This window comes from Peromyscus eremicus, chromosome 14 (genome assembly GCF_949786415.1).
Source record: "Peromyscus eremicus chromosome 14, PerEre_H2_v1, whole genome shotgun sequence".
Lineage (NCBI taxonomy): Eukaryota > Metazoa > Chordata > Mammalia > Rodentia > Cricetidae > Peromyscus > Peromyscus eremicus.
In genome coordinates, this window is record NC_081430.1 from 22,890,654 (window position 1) to 22,912,950 (window position 22,297).

Below are 22,297 nucleotides of genomic sequence, written 5' to 3' on the forward strand. Positions count from 1 at the left end.
GAGGTGAAGGAGGGGATGGGAGGAGAGGAGGGAGGGGAAAATGCAGTCGGAATGTAAAATAAATAAGTTAATTAAATTAAACTAATTTTTTAAAATAAAAAGGAGGACATGAAGTTAGGAGGGAAGTGTGCCAGAGTGGTGAGGTTAAATTGGAGGGAAGCGGTGGAGGGCGATATAATTAAGATAGAGCATATACCTGGATTTTAAAATCTATACATTCTTATCCATGATATTAGATATACTTAGAATACTTCTAACTGCACAGATAATATTTATCTTTAGAGACAGTCATGTGTCTAAGTTCGTCAATGAGAACATGCACCAGGTTACAAACTAAGACTTGAATTTCTGGGCCACCATGCTCCTTTGTGGCCACCCAACCTTGATTAAGACATTGAACCTCTCCAAGATTCAACATGGGAATAGAAAATGGGAATCGTTATCCTAGACTACTCAGGCAAATTTCTGCAGCAAGAAAATGTGACAATTTATAAGAAAATACAAAAAATATAAGTGAAAAAAATCAGTAAATGAAATATTTATTATGTAAATATTACATTTCTGGGAGTAGCGTGAGAAACTAGAAATGCAAAAACGCACATAAGATTTCATCTCCATAGTCTAGAGGGAGAGACAGGGAGACAAAGAGAAAAACAGCCACTGATATAGATACAACATTAGAAATCATAATTCCAGTATTATGGGACTATTGAGGCTGACTAATGCAGTCTGACTTGAAAGGTTAAGAGAGACCTAGGAGAGAAAGGAACACTTGCATTACCTGAAAAGATGTGTACAGTGTAGTAAATGGGAGAATGGTGAGGAGGGGTTGGGGGCGTCCTGCAGCTGTTAGACAGGAAGTACACAGAGGGTGTCCACTGAAGAGTCTCTATATCATTTGATGTTGAAGAAATGCACAGAGATGTTCCCAACTCTGCTTGCTTGGGCCAGGAGGGGTTCCCAGGGGAGATTTTAGAAGATGCCTCATTATCTTTGTGCAAGGCTTCCTGCCTCCGGAGGAAATTGAACAATGCTTGTTGGAAACTGGGGGGGATGTAGCTAAAGGTTATATTTTATATTGAAGAAAATAGAAATGTCATTTCCTCAACATACAAGATTTTAGCATAAAATTTCTTCCCAACCATATATGAGTTATTCCTGCACAATGGCTTGAACGAAATGACAAAAGACTAAAAGTGTGACAGGAAAGATGAGGACAAGACACGCCTCCTGATTAGTGTGAAAAACACATACAAAAACACACAAACAACATCCCCAAAGAGAACTGATATTGACAAGTGAGAAGAAATGAATCACTACTTAAAATATTGCTTGATTAAAGACCAGGTTTGTCTCTCTAAATTAATTAAGCAATAAGATACGCTGAGTGACTTTAAACACCTGAGAAGAGACATAATCACCCCGACTTTCCTGGCTTTCAGTGCTGCAGGTGATTTCCTGGGTTTCTATTGAGCAACAGGCCACACGTTTCTATCCAATGGAATGCAAGTGTGCTCATCCCCGCCCACCCCCCAACACACACACAAAGAGCATTTTGAATTTCTGCTCAATGAGTGTTCTTGGACCTTGCTTACATCAAATATTCTCTGTGGGTTTTCTACCAGTCATAGAAATGAAGTGCTGGCTCTTAACATGCACAGTACTGAAATTATCCTTACAAATAAGCTGAATAGTAGACATCCTCAAGAAACCATCCATCTTTCCTGCGTTCCTACTTCTGATTCTTCCTCTGTCCCATATAGTAAGTGGCCAGCTGATTCAGATCCCTTGGCCTCCTTCTAGGGTGAGTAAAGGAATTATCAAAATGCAACATTTAGTTAAAAAAATAGCCAGGCTCTGTGTTATGTATTCCAAGTTACCCAGGAGAATAAAGCAGTAAGATCATTGGAGCCCAGGAGATTACTAAAATAGGCCCATACCAGGGGCCAACAAATCAGAGAAGGTTGTAATCTACTTTGCAGAGAGGTATGACTTCAAAGTTAACAGTACGGTCAACTAATAAAGATTTATGTATATTGTTTCTGTTTACAGTTCAGGGTGCTGGAGATGGTTAAAAAAAAAAACAAAAAACTAACAGATCTTGAGAAGGCACCTAGGAAAAACCTCATCAAACACATTGTAGTGTGCAGAGCAGAACTATTTCAAAGTAACTCCTATTGATCATTCTCCCATCTTCTTCCCCAAGACATGTTGCATTGCAAAATTACTGATAATAAGGCAAAAAAGCTTCATTAAAATAATTTAGGCAAAAATAAAATAATGGTAAAAAAATTAGAATTTTTTTTTTTTTTTTTTTTTTTTTTTTTTTTATAAAGCTTTTTTTTTTTTTTTTTTTTTTTTTTTTGGTTTTTCGAGACAGGGTTTCTCTGTGTAGCTTTGCGCCTTTCCTGGAACTCACTTGGTAGTCCAGGCTGGCCTCGAACTCACAGAGATCCGCCTGGCTCTGCCTCCCGAGTGCTGGGATTAAAGGCGTGCGCCACCACCGCCCGGCAGAATTTTTTTATATAACGTATGTAATATATAACGTATCTTCAAGAGTGGCTGTGATTTGGCACTAGGAGTTCCATCCTCCAAAGAAAAGAATAAAATTTCACTTCATTATCAACCCATAGTCTTATAAATAATATATATCAGTTTGAAGAAATGTCTTAGTTATTAACACTGGACAGAAAGTTCTCCTTGTTATTTGAATGGGAAATGTATTTGACATGCTTTTTGAATACTTGTTACCCAGTTGATGGCACTGTTTGGGGAAGTTGAGGAAACTTTGGGACCTAGAGACCTGGTAAGCCAAGGTGGGTCACTGAAGATGGGCCTCATATTCACCTATGGTTCTGTACTGATTCTCTGGTTCCTGGACCAGTGTCCGTGTGAGAAATTCCACTCCATATCCTCACTGCCATGGAGTCAATCCTCCATGCTTTCTCTTGCTGTGACAGAGTGAAATTCTCTGAACCAATGGGTGAAAACGAATCTCTTAAGTCACAGCAATGAGATAGTACCTAACAGACTTTCCTATAGGTTTGTTTGTTTAGAGTGCAGGAATCAAATCCAAGTCCTTGTGCATACCACAGAAGTGTTCTATCATTGGAAACACCCCATTCCTCTCCTACTGTCCCTTAAGCAAAAGAAAGGGGTCTGTGTTGTCCTAACTCTCAGTGTTTGGATGAAAGCTGCACAATCATATCTGAGGCTAATTCAGTAAAGGTAGTTGATAAGTAACCAAAAGCCGGAGAATAGCATTCTTTGAACAGGGTCAGCCTCCATGGAGACAAAGTCCTCTTTTGCTACCAGACTTTGAGATTGGGCAGCAGAGAATTATTTTCACGTTAACTCGTGTCATAACTCAAAGGTAAATATTTCCTATAAAGCACTTGGAAATGAATGATACCTGAAGTATGGTGGCTGTTTTTTTACTAAGGGGTGAGCTCCTGAAGCCACACCAGCATGTGAGTAACCTCACATGAAACCTCATCAGTGCATACAATAGTGGAAGGCTCATTTCTAGACAACAGCCAGAGCCTCTTGCTTTGTCTTTGGAAGTATAGTTTCTTCCTTTGTTCTCCCAAATTTCATTCTAAAATTCTTTAGAAAGTTTCTTAGTTCAATAGCTTATCAAAAAGGTTGGTCAAGAGTTTGATTTCCTTACAGCCCTACAGAATCCTGTAAAGGATAAAAAAGACAAGAAATCTATGTGGGCATTTCTAAATATAGGGATTATGTTTGTTATTTCAGTGATAGGTGCTTGTGGACAGGTGGTCTATGAGAAAAGAAGACCAATTATTAACAAGTTTCTTATCTTGATTTTATTTTTCTTAGATATTTTCATGTCTGTGTGTGTATATATATATATTTGTGTTAATTTGTGTTATATATAAAACACATATACATAGATATATATGTGTGTATATAATATACACACAGATAGATAGATAGATAGATAGATAGATAGATAGATAGATAGATAGACAGACAGAATTACTTCTGGAAAGAACTTCACATTCTTTTTATTTATTAATGGCAAAGTCAGGCTTCTTGTCTCCTGAGGTAGCTGCTCATGAATTTTCATTCGAAATAGTAAATTAGTGTCCATATTTTAATATGTTTAGAGTGAAAAGGGATTCTATATGCAACTGTACCTAACCATGTTCCACGCCTGGAAAGCTAAATTTTATTCTTTAATGATATTGTGATTGGGCTACTTGCCACTGTTATATCCCTCTTTCATGCTTACATTCTGCATGGAGTTGATACTAGTGGGAGATTCCAGGCTATTATTAATATTAAATTATATTTTTGTAAGATTTTCTTACTGCTTCTTTTTGTGTCTTAAAAAAAACCCAGGAGCAAACTTCCCTGCTCAAATAATGTGAACAGTGAATACTTAGTGAATATTTGGGGAAAGAATCAATATGCTAAAGAAGCTAGGAAACTTGGGTCATTTACTAAAACTTTTAGTATAGGCAGATGGGTTTTTAGATGTTTGTTAGTGTGAATGAACCATTAAAAAGGTATATGTATGAAATACATATATATGTACATATAATACTCAGCTTAAGGTAGAAAAGCAATGGACAGTTTAGCATTTTCTTCTCTTCAACCTATAATCTCTAATTTGATGACTTCTTAATTTGGTTGTCTGTTTTAATCAAAATTCCACTGTGGGCCAAGATGGGACCTCATATATTCACACACACCTCCCATTGATTTCACTTGGGTGAAACTTTATCGTTTAAGCAAAGTTTAAGTTGAAATGTTGAGTTAATGATGCCCACTTTAAATACCAAAGGCTGAATGCATTTGTGTATTAAACACTTAGCTAGTCAAACAGAATTCCCACTAGGATTCAAGAGAAGAGTCATTTCTTGGAACTATGTTAGCCTCACAAATACATACATACATACATACATACATACACACATACACACACACATATATATATATAGAGAGAGAGCCATTCTACCTGCAGGAAAAAAAGAAAAATAAAAAAAATCAACTTGATAGAATTTCAATTTTTAATTAAAAATGTCTTGGAATCTTTTTTAACATTAAAATGGGCAGAGTAGGATGATGAGCAAGATGCTGGGAAATCATTCTGACAGTCAGCTATCATTATTAAAACCAAACTTAGGAATAAACACTGAAGAAATATTTGTACATTTCTCAACAGGCTTGCCTCTTCTCTCTGTTTATCTCTGTTGATGTTCGGTTCTGTAATTGTCTTTGTCACTGTTCTACTGCTGTGAAGAGACACCATGACCAAGCCAACTTCTATAAAAAAAGAAAACATTTCATTGGTGCTTGGCTTATCGTTCAGAGGTTCAGTTCATTGTCATCATGGCAGGAAGCATGACAGGCATGGTGCTGGAGAAGTAGTTGAGAGGTACATTCTGATCTGCAGGCAGAAAGAGAGAGGGGGAGACTGGGCTTGGCATGGGCTTTTGAAACTTCAAAGCCCACTACCAGTGACATATTTCCTCTAACAAGGCCACATCCCAGAATCCTTTCAAATAGTGTCACTCCCTGGTGACTATGCATTCAAATACATGAGCCTATGGAGGCCATTCTTACTCACACTACCACATTTACCATCAACTGAACGCATTCCTGATTCTACATTTGTCTAATAAAAATTGACTTTGAGTTAGACTTTTTGTTTCCAAATTAAACTTGTAAACTGCTTAAAATGGAAATATTGTACTTAGAACAGAATGTTCAACTCTTAAGCCCTGGGGATGAGACAAGGATGGTGCCCTTGCCTAGTACACATGACCACACACCCAGTTAGGTCCTCAGCACTGCAAAACAAAACACAACTATTTTCTCCTTTATTGTGAACCAATTTAACATAGGTATATGACAATACAAAGAAAGAGTGTGTAAAGGAATACTGTTAGGTGATGTGTTTGCTTTGCTGTGCTTACATAGAGCATAATTGAGCTTTTTTTTTTTTATAACATTTTTAGAAAGAACATAGCATGTTCGTAGAATAGAAGGAAGGTATACTTTAAGATTATTTAGGAATCCAGGAAAGGAGATTAGCTAGGGAAATAGCTCAGTTCATTCAGTGCTCGCTGCAGAAGATTGAGTATCTGAAGTCAGTCCCCGGACACCAAATCAAAAGGCAAGCGTGGGCTGCACACACTTGTCTCCAGTGTGGACTAAGAACTCAATGCCTCATCCAACAGCAGCAGACAGCTTGTGCTGAGGTCCTTGGTAAGAACACAAATAGGAAGGAAGAGCTCGGCAGGTCTAGTAAAAGCCAGTCTATTCATTAATAATTCTCGTGTTCATAAATTTCCTTTAACTTTCCCATAGAAAAGTGGATGAAAGGAATAGGAAGGCAGCTCATCAGTGGAGCATTAATATATGCGATCAGTTTAAATAAACAAATGTATTCTTAAAAAACACTGAAAAAAAAAAACCTAACCTACTAACTCCCTGCAGAGTTCAAATTAAAACTACCTTGAGATTTCATTTTGCCTCAGTCAGAATGGCTCATATTAAGGAAACTCTTCCATGGTCTCTGCTTCAGTTTCTGCCTCCAGCTTCTGTCCTGACTTCCCTTCATGATGGACTGTAATTAGTAAGTGGAGATAAACACCTTCCACCCTGGCAAATTGCTTTTGGTTGTGATGTTTGTCACTGCTTTCGTTTGGGTTTTTATTGCTGTGAAGAGACACCATGACCACTGCAACTCTTATAAATGAAAACGTTTAGTTGGGGTGGTGGCTTACAGGTCAGAGATTTAGTCCATTATCATCATGGCAGGAAGCATGGGAGTGTGCAGGCAGATGTGGTGCTGGAGCTGAGGGTGCTACATCTTGACTCAGAGGCAACAGGAAGTCGACTGACAGTGATGCCAAGTGAAGCTTGAGAAAAGAGACCTCAAAGCCCCACCTCACAGTGACACACTTCCTCCCAAAAGACCACACCTACTCCAACAAGGCCACACCTACTCCAACAAGACCACACCCACTCCAACAAGACCACACCCACTCCAACAAGACCACACCTACTCCAACAAGACCACACCTACTCCAACAAGACCACACCTACTCCAACAAGACCACACCCACTCCAACAAGACCACACCTACTCCAACAAGACCACACCTACTTCAACAAGGCCACACCTACTCCAACAAAGCCACAACTACTCCAACAAGGCCACACCTACTCCAACAAGACCACACCTACTCCAACAAGGCCACACCTACTCCAACAAGACCACACCTACTCCAACAAGACCACACCCACTCCAACAAGACCACACCTACTCCAACAAGACCACACCTACTTCAACAAGGCCACACCTACTCCAACAAAGCCACAACTACTCCAACAAGGCCACACCTACTCCAACAAGACCACACCCACTCCAACAAGACCACACCTACTCCAACAAGACCACACCTACTCCAACAAGACCACACCTACTCCAACAAGACCACACCCACTCCAACAAGACCACACCTACTCCAACAAGACCACACCTACTTCAACAAGGCCACACCTACTCCAACAAAGCCACAACTACTCCAACAAGGCCACACCTACTCCAACAAGGCCATACCTCCTAATAGTGCCACTCCTAAAGGGGCCCATTTTCTTTCCAACCACCACAATCACAGCAACCAAAAACAAACTAGAACACCTTAGAGAATAAGAGAAAGGTGCCATTTTAAGACCAGCTTTAAAGCTTTAAATAGATGATAGCCTCCTTAATGTATTCATTCTTTTTTTTTTTTTAAATAGTTTCTTTTTTTTTTTTTTTTTTTTTTTTTTTGGTTTTTCGAGACAGGGTTTTTCTGTGTAGCTTTGCGCCTTTCCTGGAACTCACTTGGTAGACCAGGCTGGCCTTGAACTCACAGAGATCCGCCTGGCTCTGCTTCCCGAGTGCTGGGATTAAAGGCGTGCGCCACCACCGCCCGGCCTGTATTCATTCTTCTTAGGGAGTGATGTCTTAGTTGATGCTCAGGTTTTCAGATCTCCCATTCTCCATTTTTTCTCTCCAAGATGACAGCTGAGCAAATAGAAGTTTGCATGACTTTGTGATTCTTGAATGCAATGGATAAACATAGGGTTTTGGTACAGGCTGGCTAGATCGTCTCAGGCAAGTTGCACCTTGAGGACAGCTGTGGTTGTTGTACTTCTTGTTATCTCTTGGCTTGCTCATGCCCTAGTAGAATTCTGGCTGACTAAGCCTCCTCTCAGCCCTCATGGGTCCTACCAAATTTCAAAGAGGCCTGGCATCACATGCCCATGCCGGACCCCCACCTGCCTGTCCTTAGGTTCACTGTGCCTTTGTTACCATGGTAACACCTCTGCCCAGCTTAGCCATTGAACTTTCAGAAATCTTGGAGTCAGTTCTTGGAGAAGATTAGGTAACAGAGTGTTAACAGGAGCCCTAATCAAAACTAGCTCCCCCACAGACCCACACATCTCCTCATCTCCCCCTACATTCTCCCACGCCCCTACCTTTCTCTCATCCTTCCATCCTCATTTTGGTCCTGCTTATTGTAAGTGCACCACAGAAGACAATCTCCTCTACAGTGCCTAGCAGGAGATGAAGCTGAGGATTATGGGTGTTCTGCCTCCCCATCAGCCTTCCTCATATGCTTCCTCTCTAGGATTTGGACTGAAAGAAAAGGGGGAATACATTAGAGTATCCATCTGTCCCTCTTGTCTTGACTCGGTTCAGGTTCTCCAAGCCCACTTAAATGAAGAACTGATCATTCATTTCTTTACTTGGTTCAGGTTCTTCCAGCCCACTTATAAATGAAGAACCAATTATTTCTTTCTTTCTCCTTTTGGTTTTAATCCTCCTCCATATCCTACTCTCCAAATTTTGTGGGTTGCATTTCACTTTTCCCCAATTTTTATTGGGAAAGGGTAGCCATAATTTCAGATGTCTTTTTTTTTTTTAATTTTTATTTTGCAATGCAATTAAGTTCTACATACAGGCACAGATTCCCTTGTTCTCCCCCCTCCCGCCCCCCTCACCTTCCCCCCAGCCCGCCCCCCATTCCAATCTCCTCCAGGGCAAAGCCTTCCTCACAGACTGAGATCAACCTGGTGGACTCAGTCCAGGTAGGTCCAGTCCCCTCCTCCCAGGCCGAGCCAAGGGACCCTGCATAGGCCCCAGGTTTCAAACAGCCGACTCATGCAATGAGCACAGGACCCGGTCCCACTGCCTGGATGCCTCCCAAACAGATCAGGCCAATCAACTGTCTCACCCACTCAGAGGGCCTGATCCAGTTGGTGACCCCTCAGCCATTGGTTCATATTTCATGTGTTTCCGTTTGTTTGGCTATTTGTCTCTGTGTCAGATGTCTTTTTAAGTGACCACACAAGCAAATACTTGATAGAAAAAAAATGTCCCTGTAGTCAGTAAATCCACCAACACAATGAATCAGATCAGACCGAATTAATAAGTCCAGGTTTAATCTGAGCAGAACCTTTCCGGTGGTCTCCAGAAGTAGGGGAAGCCATGAGGGGGAACTGCAAGGGGAAGGCTTGGGCCTGACCTTAAATACCCTCAGGGTGGGGGTGGGGGTTCGGCGGGGAGGAGCCGCTGCTTGGTGGGTTTTCTCAGGGGCAGGGTTTGGAGAGGGCAGCTCCAGGAGAGATCCCCAACAGTATTTAGTAGTATTTATTATTCACAGACTAACTTTGAAATCTTGATGGCTTATTCAGCCTCCTATAGTGGTTGGTTTGATGTTGAGTGGGAATACTAACTCATATTTCACGGGTATACTGGAAACCTCTTGCTATTCAGAGTGTGGACAACACTGGGTAGATGCAGGCTTGCATCCTCCTCCCCAAGTAGGAGTTAGTACCTTCATTTTCGTAGACTCCTCAGCTGTGCCCATGTCTTCAAAGCAATGCTGTAGGCCACCATAGACTGGCTGAAGTTTCTGTCTGCAGCAGCTTGACGTACCACCAAAGTCTAGTGAACACTTACCAATCAGTTTCACAATCAAGAACCTTTGCAGTGATGTAAAAACAATTAAAGCAAAATAGGCCGTTCCAGATTTAGTTTTCCCACGGCCAGACCCACTGTAAACTTGTTTGACATACCTATTAAGTATATGGTATGCATTTTCTTGAAAAGCCATCTGACAGAGACAGGAATATAGTAATAAAATACCCCACTGACTAAGCCACGTTCATCGCCGAGGTCACTACTCCATGAGCACTAATGGGGAATTTACCCCCGTTGAGTTTGACAAAATTGTAGTATTGCTCTTAAGGGTGGTTTGGAGGTGGGAGGACAAAGTCATAGTTTTCATCCTGTACTTCCATTTTCTGATCACAGTGTTTTAGAAGAATCTGGGCTTTACTTATTCACCAGGCTTTCAATAGAGAATCACATTAATCCTGTTAAGCTCCTTATTCTAATGATTTATTTTGTTGAAAACCATAGTGATCCTCCTTTGAATTTTAATGATCGCTGGCTATTCAAAGATTCATTGTTTTGACTTCCTGTCCTTACCTTTGTTGCCTGCATGTCTGTGGGGAACACCTGTCTAATACTGGATCTGCCACTGGTTCTCACTGGCTTACCAGTGTCACTCAAGCCTATCTCTGAGTGTTAAGCTGCAATGCTAGCTACTCATCCATGACCATAAATGTAGGATACATGTTTGCAGAGATAGGCAGATAGACAGCAGAGGGACAGATGAATGATTGAGTCATTTCCCAGTGAAAATAATATTTTTGATTTGTTAGCATATGTTATCATTTCTGAAAAATCTAGATAATATTTTTATGAAGAAGCTTATTGAGGAGTAACGTCTGGGAAATTTAAATGAGAAAGCAATTCAGATTTTGAAAGTGCTGTCTTGACCCCAAATCTGGGACTATGAAAACTTCAGCAAGTCACTGACCCTCCATTTCTCAGTCCGTGAAGTAATGGTGCTTCTTTTCAAGGACATAGTCCTAGTCTCTTTGTTTAGAAAGGGTTAGTCAATGGTAATCGCAATGGTGTGGCTCGAGAGTGAGTACAGGAATTACATGTTGTGCTTTCAAAATCTAAGAAGTGGCTGTGTCACAGCCTTAAGTTCCTACTTTGCCCTCTGTTTAACCGTACAGAGGGTTTCTCCTTCTCTTTGTACAGATATTCACCTAGGAACATCATGGCTTTTCAAGAATATATTATTCTAATAGGAGATTTTAACAACTACACTGTATTTATGCATAATACATTTTTGTGCCTTATCTTCAGGCTTCTGGACTTTGATTCAGAATATCAGGAGCTCTGGGATTGGCTGATTGACATGGAGTCCCTCGTGATGGACAGCCACGACCTGATGATGTCAGAGGAACAGCAGCAGCATCTCTACAAGGTTAGAGCTACCGTTCCCTGCTTTTACTGTGCTGGGAAGATCTGATTAGCCTGACAAGTCTCTCTCTCAGGATATCTTTGTGTTCATTGTATGTATCATGGTGTCTATTAGAATTCCCTTCCCTGTCCCCAAACTCATTTCTATCCCTAGTGTGCTGACAGGCTGCACCGACATCATAATTGCAAGAAAGTTCCCTTTATCACATTCCGTTTGGTGTAATTCCAAAGAAGGACAGAGCTTTATCTTCAAGATGAATAGCAATAAATGAAACTGCATTAATAAGAATGACTGAAACAAAACCCGGGATAGACGATGGGCCGGTAACACTTCATAGTGTGTCTTGATTGGAGCACTCAGGTGGATTTGATCCGCCCCTTTAGATCTTCCCAGAAGAAAGAAATTTGCCTTGATTTTGTGTTGTTGTTACCAAAGTGCAGGGCTCATGCAATCTAAGGTATGTGAGCGATGCATAGAGCAGACCTTGTCATTAAGTCTGTGCATTTTCAGGTGGTTTAAGAACGCTTGCTTGGAATTCATATTGATTTCAGGCAATCCAGCTAATAACTATCTATATTACTTCCATGTCTGCTAGTTCCCTCCTTAACCTAGAGTGTTTTACCAATTCTATTTCAATAGTCTTAAGAAGTCCTTACAAAACAATCATGTGATTTTTACTGGGGAAAAAAAATGACTGTAAGATTCAGAGAGAATCTGTGGGGGAGAAAGAGGGCCGCTCGACTGATATATCAGCTGCAGTAAATCTTCCTCATTTAAGCCATTTTTATTGGAGTAATTCTGACAGTTGTCATCCTTGAATTGCTTTGAGCATATGGCATATTTCAAAGAGCAGATTGTGAATCATAAAAAATAAAATTAATAACTAACCACAGAATCAGCAACAGTATAATGACAAGAAACAACTACCCTCTAGCTTTTTAAAAATTCTTAGAGAATGAGAAGTACACTCAAGGTCAAATAAAAGTTATCTTCTTCGATTTTACCATTTTCAGTAAACTTTCTTTAATAAAGTATTATAACTTCTGCCTCCTCTAAGGAGAGAGACATATACTTTTACAGTGTCTGATTGACATTAATTATTGTCCCTTGGGAATCATCTTAGTTAAGAAAAGATATAGGCTCCCTAGGGACTCAGTAAATGGGGACATTTTACTCTCTGAAGAATTCTGTCCAGCACTGATGTTGTTTGGTGACTTTTCTGTTTCCTGTAAGAATAGCTGTCTGCACTACCCCAAATATTTTCTGACATAACATTGTCTGAGTAACAGTTTCCAACTCATGTAACTAAAGCTAGGCTATTTCACATTTCATGACAGGATCAGAAATTGCATCTGAAAAATGCTCACAAATCTATTATTAATTTAGTGCTAGAAAAATATTGTATTTCTAAACCAGTATCTCAGAACTTATTGCAGTCACATTGCCAAGTAACATTGCTTTTCTTCTTGATGCATTTTGTATTTTGCATATAAGCCACTGTTTTTCTGAAACATTGCTATTCTTTGTCAAAATCACAGCCATATAATTTACATCACAATTAATAGGAAGTCATTGAATGAAGAAATCCGTTGTCTTTTTCTTGCGGTTTCCTCATGAGTGCTTCGCCTAAGAGTTCCCACTCTGGCACACTGAGGGTGATTATTCCACCCACTCGGGGCTTCTGGGTTAGAGTGTTTTTCCAAACATTTCCCATACTGTGCTGTTTTCATCTGTGACTCATCCTGTTAGTGTGCTTCTGCTTTTAGGTGTTCAACATAGACCAATATTCTCTTGCACTTGATTTGTAAAAAAAAAAAAAAAAAATACATCACCAAGGAACCAAGGAAAAATTCTACAGGTCTGGAAGGGTCTTGGTGTGAGCCCCAAATAAGTGGAGAGGTCTGGAAACTTCCAAAGCAATCCTGAGGATATGGTGTTAGGAATCCTGCAGAAGTGTGGCTTTTAGATTAGAAAAACTTACTGAGAATTAGTCTGAGGTCTTGCCCAAGAATCCCTAGGGCTTCCTGGGTCAGGTCAGCATTTTCAATACTCCATTCCTCTGTTCTAATCTGCTTTTTCGGGAATCCACTAAACTGATGACTTATTAGAGGGGAACTTGTAGCCTATTGATCAAAGACAGTCCTGGAGGAGCAGAGCGCTTTAATTGTTCTGCAGCTCTTCTTAGGCTTTCAAATGCCATGAAACCACCTTGATCATCTTTAATTTCACATTAGTTTCTACCACCCCTGCTTATCAATGCTTTATCAAAATTCTTACTAAAAGCACCACTGATGTTTGGGGATAAAGGACATTTGGAGTTTGTGGGACCACGCCTCCCACCAGAGAGTGTTTACTATTTTTACTCCTGAGCCTGTGAGAATGTGAGATGATCTAAACCTACTTCAGAGAGTTCCTAACCTATCTTGTTTAACCTATCTTCATTTCTTTTTTTACATTTTTTTACGTGTGTGTGTGTGTGTGTGTGTGTGTGTGTGTGTGTGTGTGTTTACATGTACCTGTGGAGGTCAGAGGATGATTTATGGGAGTTGGTTCTTACCTTCTACCAGGTGGGAGCCGAGGATCAAACTCATGACCTCAGGCTTGGCACCAAGTATCTCCACCTGCCGAGCTATTTTGCTGGTCCTTTTCATTTATTGAAAATGTTAACATCAGGAGAAATGCCTTGCACTTATCACACACACACACACACACACACACACACACACACACACACACACACACTATGGGAGCCCACAAATGTTTCCTAGTGAGATCTAAGCTTGCTTTACCCAGCAGGGCTGCATTAGGGGATAGCTTGACGATGTGCACGGTCACCAGGTGTCTGGGATGGTCTGCACTTGGCTGTGCTGGGGGAGGTCTTTTGCTCGACCCCTTGGCGTTCCTTTGAAAACCCTTTAGTAGAGACAGACGGGGCTGGTGGGTTTTAACCCAGGCCCTCCTGAGACTGTCCTGTGTTTTTATCTGTCTTTCTTCTCTATATTTCTATCTATATATTCCTTATTTCTCCCTGCTCAAGAGTACCGTGGGGGAAAATGTGGGGCCAGGCCCCCACAACACACAAGTATGATAGCACATGCCTAATACAGGCCTGTAATCCTAGCTAGGAGAATAGCTTTGTGGGAGAGTGTGTGCATGGCATGCATGTGTGAGGCCCTGGGTTCAAAGCCCAAACAACAATGAAAAATAGAAACGAAGCTCTCATCAGGTGGTGCAGGTGAAAGGGATAACAGTGAAATTTCTAGAAGATCTCTTGAGTGAAGGTAAAAACTAAAGCAAGCATGGACAAGGGCAGCCATTGTTCCTCCTGTTGCTGCGTGAAGTCTTTGCTCCTCTGTCCCTGGGTACCTTGGTGCTCTGTTCCCTGACTCCTTCCGTGGCACAGCTGGTTGTGTCCAGACCGATGCATTTGTCCTAAGTGAGCCCCGAGGTCCACATCTGGAAATGCCAGTTTAGAAAAAAAACCTAGATTTTCTAGTCTCAGAAAGTGAAGTTCATTTAGCATTTTTTAATACTAGCTGCTGATTTCCTGGTTGTCCCAATCTGCTTTTTTATTTTGCTCTCTGCTAGAAAACTACCCTACCCTTATTTCAGCACGTTTTCTGAACAGAACAGTTCTTATAATATGTTGTTTATCCAAAGCCAGCCAAATACAGAGGAGCATGTACAGGGCAAGAATGGCTCTGGATAGGCAGAGAATCCACTGATACAAGATGATGTAGTTTAGAAGCCTCAGTACAGTCATAAGGTACAAAGCATTAAGCCCCTTCTTGTTTTCAGATTGTTAGACATGTAAGACCCTTTTCTTTCTAATTAATTTTAAACTACACCATTTTGAGGAAAAACTCAATTCGTATTAAAAATGAACTATTTTCTCAATTACATTTTCTTTCCAGTTTTGAGACAGTGAGTGAACCCGCAGTGTCTTCCCCGCCCCCCCCCCTCGCGCTACCTCTGAAGAAGAATCTTCTGTGTCTATTTTTTAATACACACTGGCAGTGCCTTCAGCCTAGAAAATACAAACATCATCCCTTCTTGTTTTTTTTCTTCCTCAGTCAAGGAGACATTGCTCCCACTCTCTCACAGTCCTGCTCTCCGTTCTTTCTACCTTCCTAAGTAGGACAATTTAATTTGTCAAAAGTAACCACCGTGATTTCCAAAGTTCAGCTCCTATTTGGACTAGAGTTACAAAGCCAGAATTCATAATCGCGGGGAGCTGTCACTCTGATGGTCTGCTTGTGCATTAACTATTAATGGAGAAATATTTAAAAATCCACTTGCAAAGGAAAAGCTCCATTTTTTTTCATTCCTGTAGATCAAAGGTGGCATTATTCTTGGGCTCGGGGAAGCTCAATCACCTCCTCCCATCCTACACATTTTGTAGACTGAATGACCTGGAAATAAGTCATCGGTGGGAGAGCTAAGCTTTGCTGCTGTACTGTTCTTCTCGGAGAGTCACCCACCGCTGACGGTGGAATGCTTTAAGGGTTTCCCTATCTGGGTCACCTGACCTCCACCCGTGCTATGCCACCTACAGAGCATAGACGGCAGAGCTTGTCACAATCCTGTGTTGATGTATGATGCCAAAGGAAAGCTTAACCTCAACACCCAAGATGGACTCTGGTGATTCTATAGTGGAACAAGAGTTACCTGCAGATGGTACCAACAGACATGTGCCTTAAGCGAGTCCTGTAGCTGTTCCTCATCAGGAATTATATGATTAAATTATATGATTTCCAAGGGGGTAAAAGGAACCCTTCCAGATGTAATCTGAAATAAGTACCCACCAAGCCTTTACTGCCAGGAAATTCACAGCAGAATTTTTTTTTATATTTAATTTAAAATTTTTGTTATTTATTTACTTATGTTTATATATTATTATTTATATGTTTATTATATGGTTGCACATTTTATGGAAACAATACAAGTTTTCTGTATCTTTCTCCATTAGCATATTTTCAAAATGACATATTTGTAAGAGGAAAAAACCTATTTGCTTCACTTAATAGTTACTGAACATATTGACTAATTTTTTATGTCTACAAATTTCAAATTGTTAAGAATCTTCATGAAAATATTAAAAGGGTTTTAAAAACTGTACCAGATGTTGTAGTATATTTCCATGGTCTCAGCTACACAGGATGCTGAGGGGGGAAGAGTCCCTTCAACCCTGTTATTGGGACTAGGAAACACAGCAAGACCTCATTTCAAAAGAACATTTTAAAGTGAAAATACAAATCAGAACTGGGGAAAACTTGCATAGACCAGAGGCTGCATCTGTGACAAGAGTTGATCTACCCGACCCAGCCTGTAGCATCCTCCACAGCTGGTAGAAAGAAGTTGCTTGGTGGCCAAAGCAGAGGAGATGTGCTCACACAATGCACATTTTCCATGAGAAGAGTTGTATAGTCATTCCTTTAAAGAAGCTGAGCTCACTGGACACACATGTATCATCTCTTAAGGGTGTTTATCAAGTATTTTTACTACAGGTAAAGTCACAAACACCATATCTGTAGCCCCTGAGCTAATTCACAGTTCAGTGCCTTAGTTGCCAAGGAAATTTTAGAGCACAGATCTCACCAAGAGACTCCTGTGGATGAAAGTTAACCGAGCAAAAGAAAGGCCACGGGGGTGAATTAGACGGAGAGGCAAATGAACAGGGAGGAAAACTCGAAAGAAAAACCCAAACAGCATTTGAGACATAACAATGAAAGGACCGACTTGGAAATGATTATTAGAGGGAAGAGCACAGTTTGGGGCGGGGGGAAGACAGGAAAATGTTAATGCAGGGAACTTGGGTGTGTGTTTAAAAGACTTTGCCACTTTAAAAGAAGTGTGTATGGAGTATGATTAGATAGATAGAGGTATAAGAAATACAGAGTAAAAGAAGATAAATGGGACATACTTGGCTTGTTATTTTACAACGATTGATGCCAATGATGTTGTCATTGCTACGAACTGATCATAGAAAACACATTAATCACGCTATGCCTATATTTTATAAACTCACGAGTATAAACCCTCTGGGATAGATTCCTTTCATTTTGCTCTGGACTAGCTGCTCTAAATAATTTCAGATGTTGCTTGATACTCTCATGGCTAAACTTGTGTTCCTAAAACTGTAGTGCGTATCGACTTCGTGGTTTAGGCTGTGGCCACTAGGCTTAGGGTTGAAAAATATCCACTAGGTTTATTTTTTTGTATGTTGGTTTACAGAATAGGAATGTGAACCAAAACTTGAATTCTGCTTGTTAGGTAGGCTTCATCCTGGGATTTCAGTACCGAACTTTGCATTTCAGTTTTGATTGTGCCAAGTGAAATAAGTTGAAGCAGTCAGAATAGAACGTACCAGAGAGAGCAGGCACACAAGCTTCATGATAATTTTTTACCTCATTCCTAGATGATTAATTGGATAGCCTAATTGTATGTTACATTAAAACTCCATTAAGATAAGAAAAATAAGCTTAAAATCATTATAATTTTTCAAATAACATTATCTAGTCACTTTTAGAGTGACCAGAACTGATCTAGGGATGAATTTGTTGTTCCATTTTTATTAAAGTTCAAAAAGTCCTCAGATTAACTGTCACATTCATTTGAGTGCTGATGAATCACTGTTTGATATGGATACTCAAATTTATATTTCTCTCTTTTTAATTTAAGGGAGGGCGAAACTCTTCCTGGAATGTTCAGGGAGAGAAAAAGTAGACGAATGTGGTTGCCGAACAACCTTTGAAACCCGGTTCCTGCTGGAGCCTGGAATTCCCATTTGATCCACTTTTTTTTTTTTCAAAAACGGGGTGTGGGGAGAAGAAGGATGTTAGGGGAACAGGATGCCAAGAAGCCGTTGGCTCTGTGTGGAGGCCGAGGAAGGGAAGCCTGGCCAGCAGGCTCTGTCTCCGGCGGTGAGCTGCTGTCCGTCCGGAAGGTGCCTTGGCTCTGGGGCTGGCCTTGCTGCATTGTGGTGCTGCTCTTTCTCTGGCCCGGCCGGCTCTGGCCTAGAGTGGATCAAACAGGCTGTGGGGGAAAATTTCCCTCATTTGCATCACATCTAGACAGCCCTGTCGTCCTCTTTGCTGACAGGAAATCACTGTCTTTGTCACCTTTTCTCAGGGCCCTCCTTTTGGCAGAGATGGGCCATGTGACCACGCTTAATCGCAACAAGGGGGCTGGCTGGAGACTCTGACATGTTTTCCTCAGCGCTTCAATAAATGGGGTAGAGGAGCCAGTAGGAAATGATTACATTAATTTCGGAGCTAAAAGACAACGAACACTTGAAGGCCTGATGCTCTGATGTGAGAACCTATGGAATTATTCAAATCAAAGTTAATTTATCCAAAACTTGTGAAAACTCTCTGCTTTAGTACAACTGTTTGGTTTTTGTTTTATTTCAGTCTTGAATAGTGGGAGCTGGGCCCAGCAGAGGGAGAATGGGAAGAAGGCGGAGAGAGGGAGTATTTGGATGTGAGAACAAGAGAGGAGTGGAAAGGAAAGAAGAGGAAATCATAGCGGGCATTAGCTATGTTTGAAAAAGCAACTTCACTGGGCTAACCCTACACCGTTTGGGGCTGGAGGCTGGAGCATGTAAAACGCTCCTTAGATGATCTGAATAGGACGCTGGCAAACAAAAGCCGCAGTGTGCTCCTAGAAGACCTAAAGGAGTTTCCTTGGCAACAGAAACGCAGTTCCAAAAGTAGACAGAACTTTCCTCAGAAGACATACTATTAATAACAACCTTCCGGAACAACTTGGAACCATTTGACGACTTGGCAATAATAACGCCAAGTGTTCAGCAAATTAATCTCACACGTAGAGTTTATATTTCTCTTGTCTGTGGCCATGCCTAGAACTCATTGCTTTTCAGTGGCTCAAAAGTGAAAAAAAAAATATTTCTAAATGCTGTCATGGAAAAAGGAAACCAAAAGAAATCTGAGGGTCCAACATCACTGGCCAACAATTGGCAGTCAGTCTTTGGGAACCTACCAAGAGATCTTAGTTTGGGGAGACAAGTTTATTCGAATGAGAGCTACTCACAGGAAATCACACACTTTAATCAGCCACTTGAATATCTCTCTACAATAGAGATGCTTCCTGGAACCAGACTAGAAAGGGTTAACAGCACATCTGAGGCCATCGACTATATAAGTGTAATATATAAATGTAACGCTAAAGATGGGCTGAGAGTTATTTTTTTAAAGCATCGTCATTTCTTGTCACCTCAGAGAATGGACTCATCTTGGGTCTACTTGGCCAACGGGGAATGATTTGAATTCTCCTAAAGGCTGCATGCCAGCTGAGAGTGGAGTGTTCCCCTCCTCCGACCTTTCCTGAATCCTTGGATGTAAAGGTTAAAAGTAATCAATATCTCATTGTGCTGCTTGGTTTCAGGGTAATAAGTAATAACCATCATGTTAAATCCAAATGATTCCAGATTGCACCTAAATGAGCTGACCTGTTAGGGAGGTGGCATTAATTGCAATCAGGATAACAAGAAGAGTTTGCTAATAAAAGTTTGATTTAATTGTAAAAAAACAGAACAAAAGGAAACTTTAATCTTTAACTTTTTGAAAACTTTTACTTAATTAAATGGAAACATAGTATCTGCTTCTATGTTAAACTGAGAGTTTGGCTCCATCCCTGGATATCTGAAGATTTCTTTCTGATTTCTATAAAAGTACTAACAAGAAAGGGTATTTGTCTCACTACCTTCTTTGACTCCTGATACTGAATGAAGCATATGCATTTCAGATAAATGATTTAATAGAAATGTCATCTACCTAATTTCTTTTAGCATTTTCTAGTTTCAAATTACATATCTTTACAGTTTACATTCATCGTTTGACTAATCTAGTTTTGAGCTAGAAAACTTATATGTTATGGGATTAAACTTGATAGACCACTATGATATGAATTTGGGCTTGTTATTTTGTTAAAAATTAGTACAGTACCAAAGCTTAAAGATGAAAACCAAGTATTCTCATTGACAAAGGGATAGTGGTAGGAAAAATATAAGAATTAGGTTTAATGTTCCATGCAATTATATCAGGAAGATACTGGTTTTGATAACCTTAATCAAAAATACTGTATTAGATATACATGCCATTGAATCCAAACACTTTGCCTTTCATATGATTCTATGTTTTTATGGCTTAGTAGAATTTAATGCATGTGTTTCTGAAGTGTAAGGTAGGGACCAAAGCTATATTTATTTCAGAAGAAGTTCTAGAATTTGTCCAGAACAAGTGGTTAGTCCCAAGGGAATTCTCTAACCCCAGTGTTTTCACTCATGAACTCACTACCCTGGTTCCATTGGTCTTTGTCCCACAACCACGTCTAACTGCACAAGGAAGACAAAGATGTGTGGGCTGTGCTGTACAACACACCTCATCTTTGGAGCACTTCATCTTAGAAGTGTCTCAGCCCTACCATGTCCATTCTCATGTGTTTATCCTCACATCTTAGCCCTGTGATCCATTTATTTGGTAATAAGAATGACCTCTGCTAGATGCCGATACTTTGGGGGTGTAATATTAAATTAAATGCCAAGCTTAAAATCTAGTTTAGATGAAGACCATATAGATGTAGCTCTGTTGACAGTGTCTAGCTTGCATGAAGCCCTGGGTCTGTTCTTAGGCCAGGCATGCTAATCCCAACACTCACAACATAGAGACAAGACGATGAAAAGTTCAAGGTCGCCCTGGGCTACATAGTGAGATTGGGGCCAGGCACCTATGCTACATGAGGCTCTGTCTCAAAATTCAGTGTAGTTTAGATGGAAGGGCACTGGAACACGAAGAGAATATTGAAGGTCAACAGAAGATATCCAGAATATGGATCATGTGCAGATTTCTACTTCATCATTTGATAGAAAGGGACCTATGTTGATGGGTGTGCATGTGTGTTTGAGTATGTTCATGTGCAATGGGATGGGAGTGCCAGCTGGGGACCCAGTGTTAAAGCATGTGAGCCTGTGAAGCTTATTCACATCTAAACCATAGCAATCTTCAAAGAAAGTGTGATGGACTTGAGTTGGCTCATTGTACATCCAACTATTACGTGGAAACCTTACGGTTTTCTATGGCGCCTTAGCACTCCAGGGAATTCCTATTTCTGTCAGATTCATAAAAGCTAACTCTGAAAATCTTTATTTTGGAGAGTGATACACTAAAGGCAGGAAGATTCAAACTTGTGAACCCTGTTATCGCCAAAGTCCCTAAGGGAAGGGCCCTGTGGAGAAATACCCCACATGAATACCATTTGTGAAAAGGCCACTCGCCAGTGCTGTGGAGGAAGCAGCTTCAGTTCTTAGAAACGAGGGCATTTCTTAGCATATTTTTAATAATATGGGCATTTTTAAAGCTCAGACATGCTTAAATTAGGCACTACTGTGACACTGTATCCCTAATGAGGTACACAGGGGTAAGATACAAGAGGAGAGCCGTTTCTGCTGACCCTTGTTCATTTGTATAAAACACAAAACACAAACACACATCTACATATGTGTGTATATACATATTTTTTTTCTGAAGGAAAAAAAGCCACTAAGTTAACACCCTATTGCTTTTGGATTTATTTTGGTTGATCTTACTACTAAACCTTTTTGTACAGAGCTAGGACGTTTCTCTAGAAGAGCATCTACACATCCCCAGACTCATCTGCACATACTATTTAGCTGCTTTCCCTAGTTGATTCCATATGTCTGTGGACATTTGCATAAAAAATTTATGATTGTGATATTCCTCTTGTCATGTTATCCATTAAAAACTGAGAGGCTTGTGGAGGAAGTATGCACAGAAATGCATTTGTGCACACACATTTACATATGGGCACACACACGTGTATGAAGTATTAATTTGTTTAATTAAAAAAGTCTTTCATCAGAATTGAATTTAGATGAAGCCAGAGTCCTCA

General features: G+C 40.4%; 1 protein-coding gene across 1 annotated transcript in view; it reads left to right on the forward strand.

Moving 5' to 3' along the window:
• Akap6 (A-kinase anchoring protein 6) overlaps positions 1-22,297 on the forward strand; it is a 304,232-nt gene that overhangs the window by 174,040 nt on the left and 107,895 nt on the right. Inside the window, exon 9 of the mRNA XM_059279296.1 lies at positions 11,251-11,371. Coding sequence (XP_059135279.1) covers positions 11,251-11,371 — 121 coding nt within the window. The remainder of the gene's footprint in view (positions 1-11,250; positions 11,372-22,297) is intronic.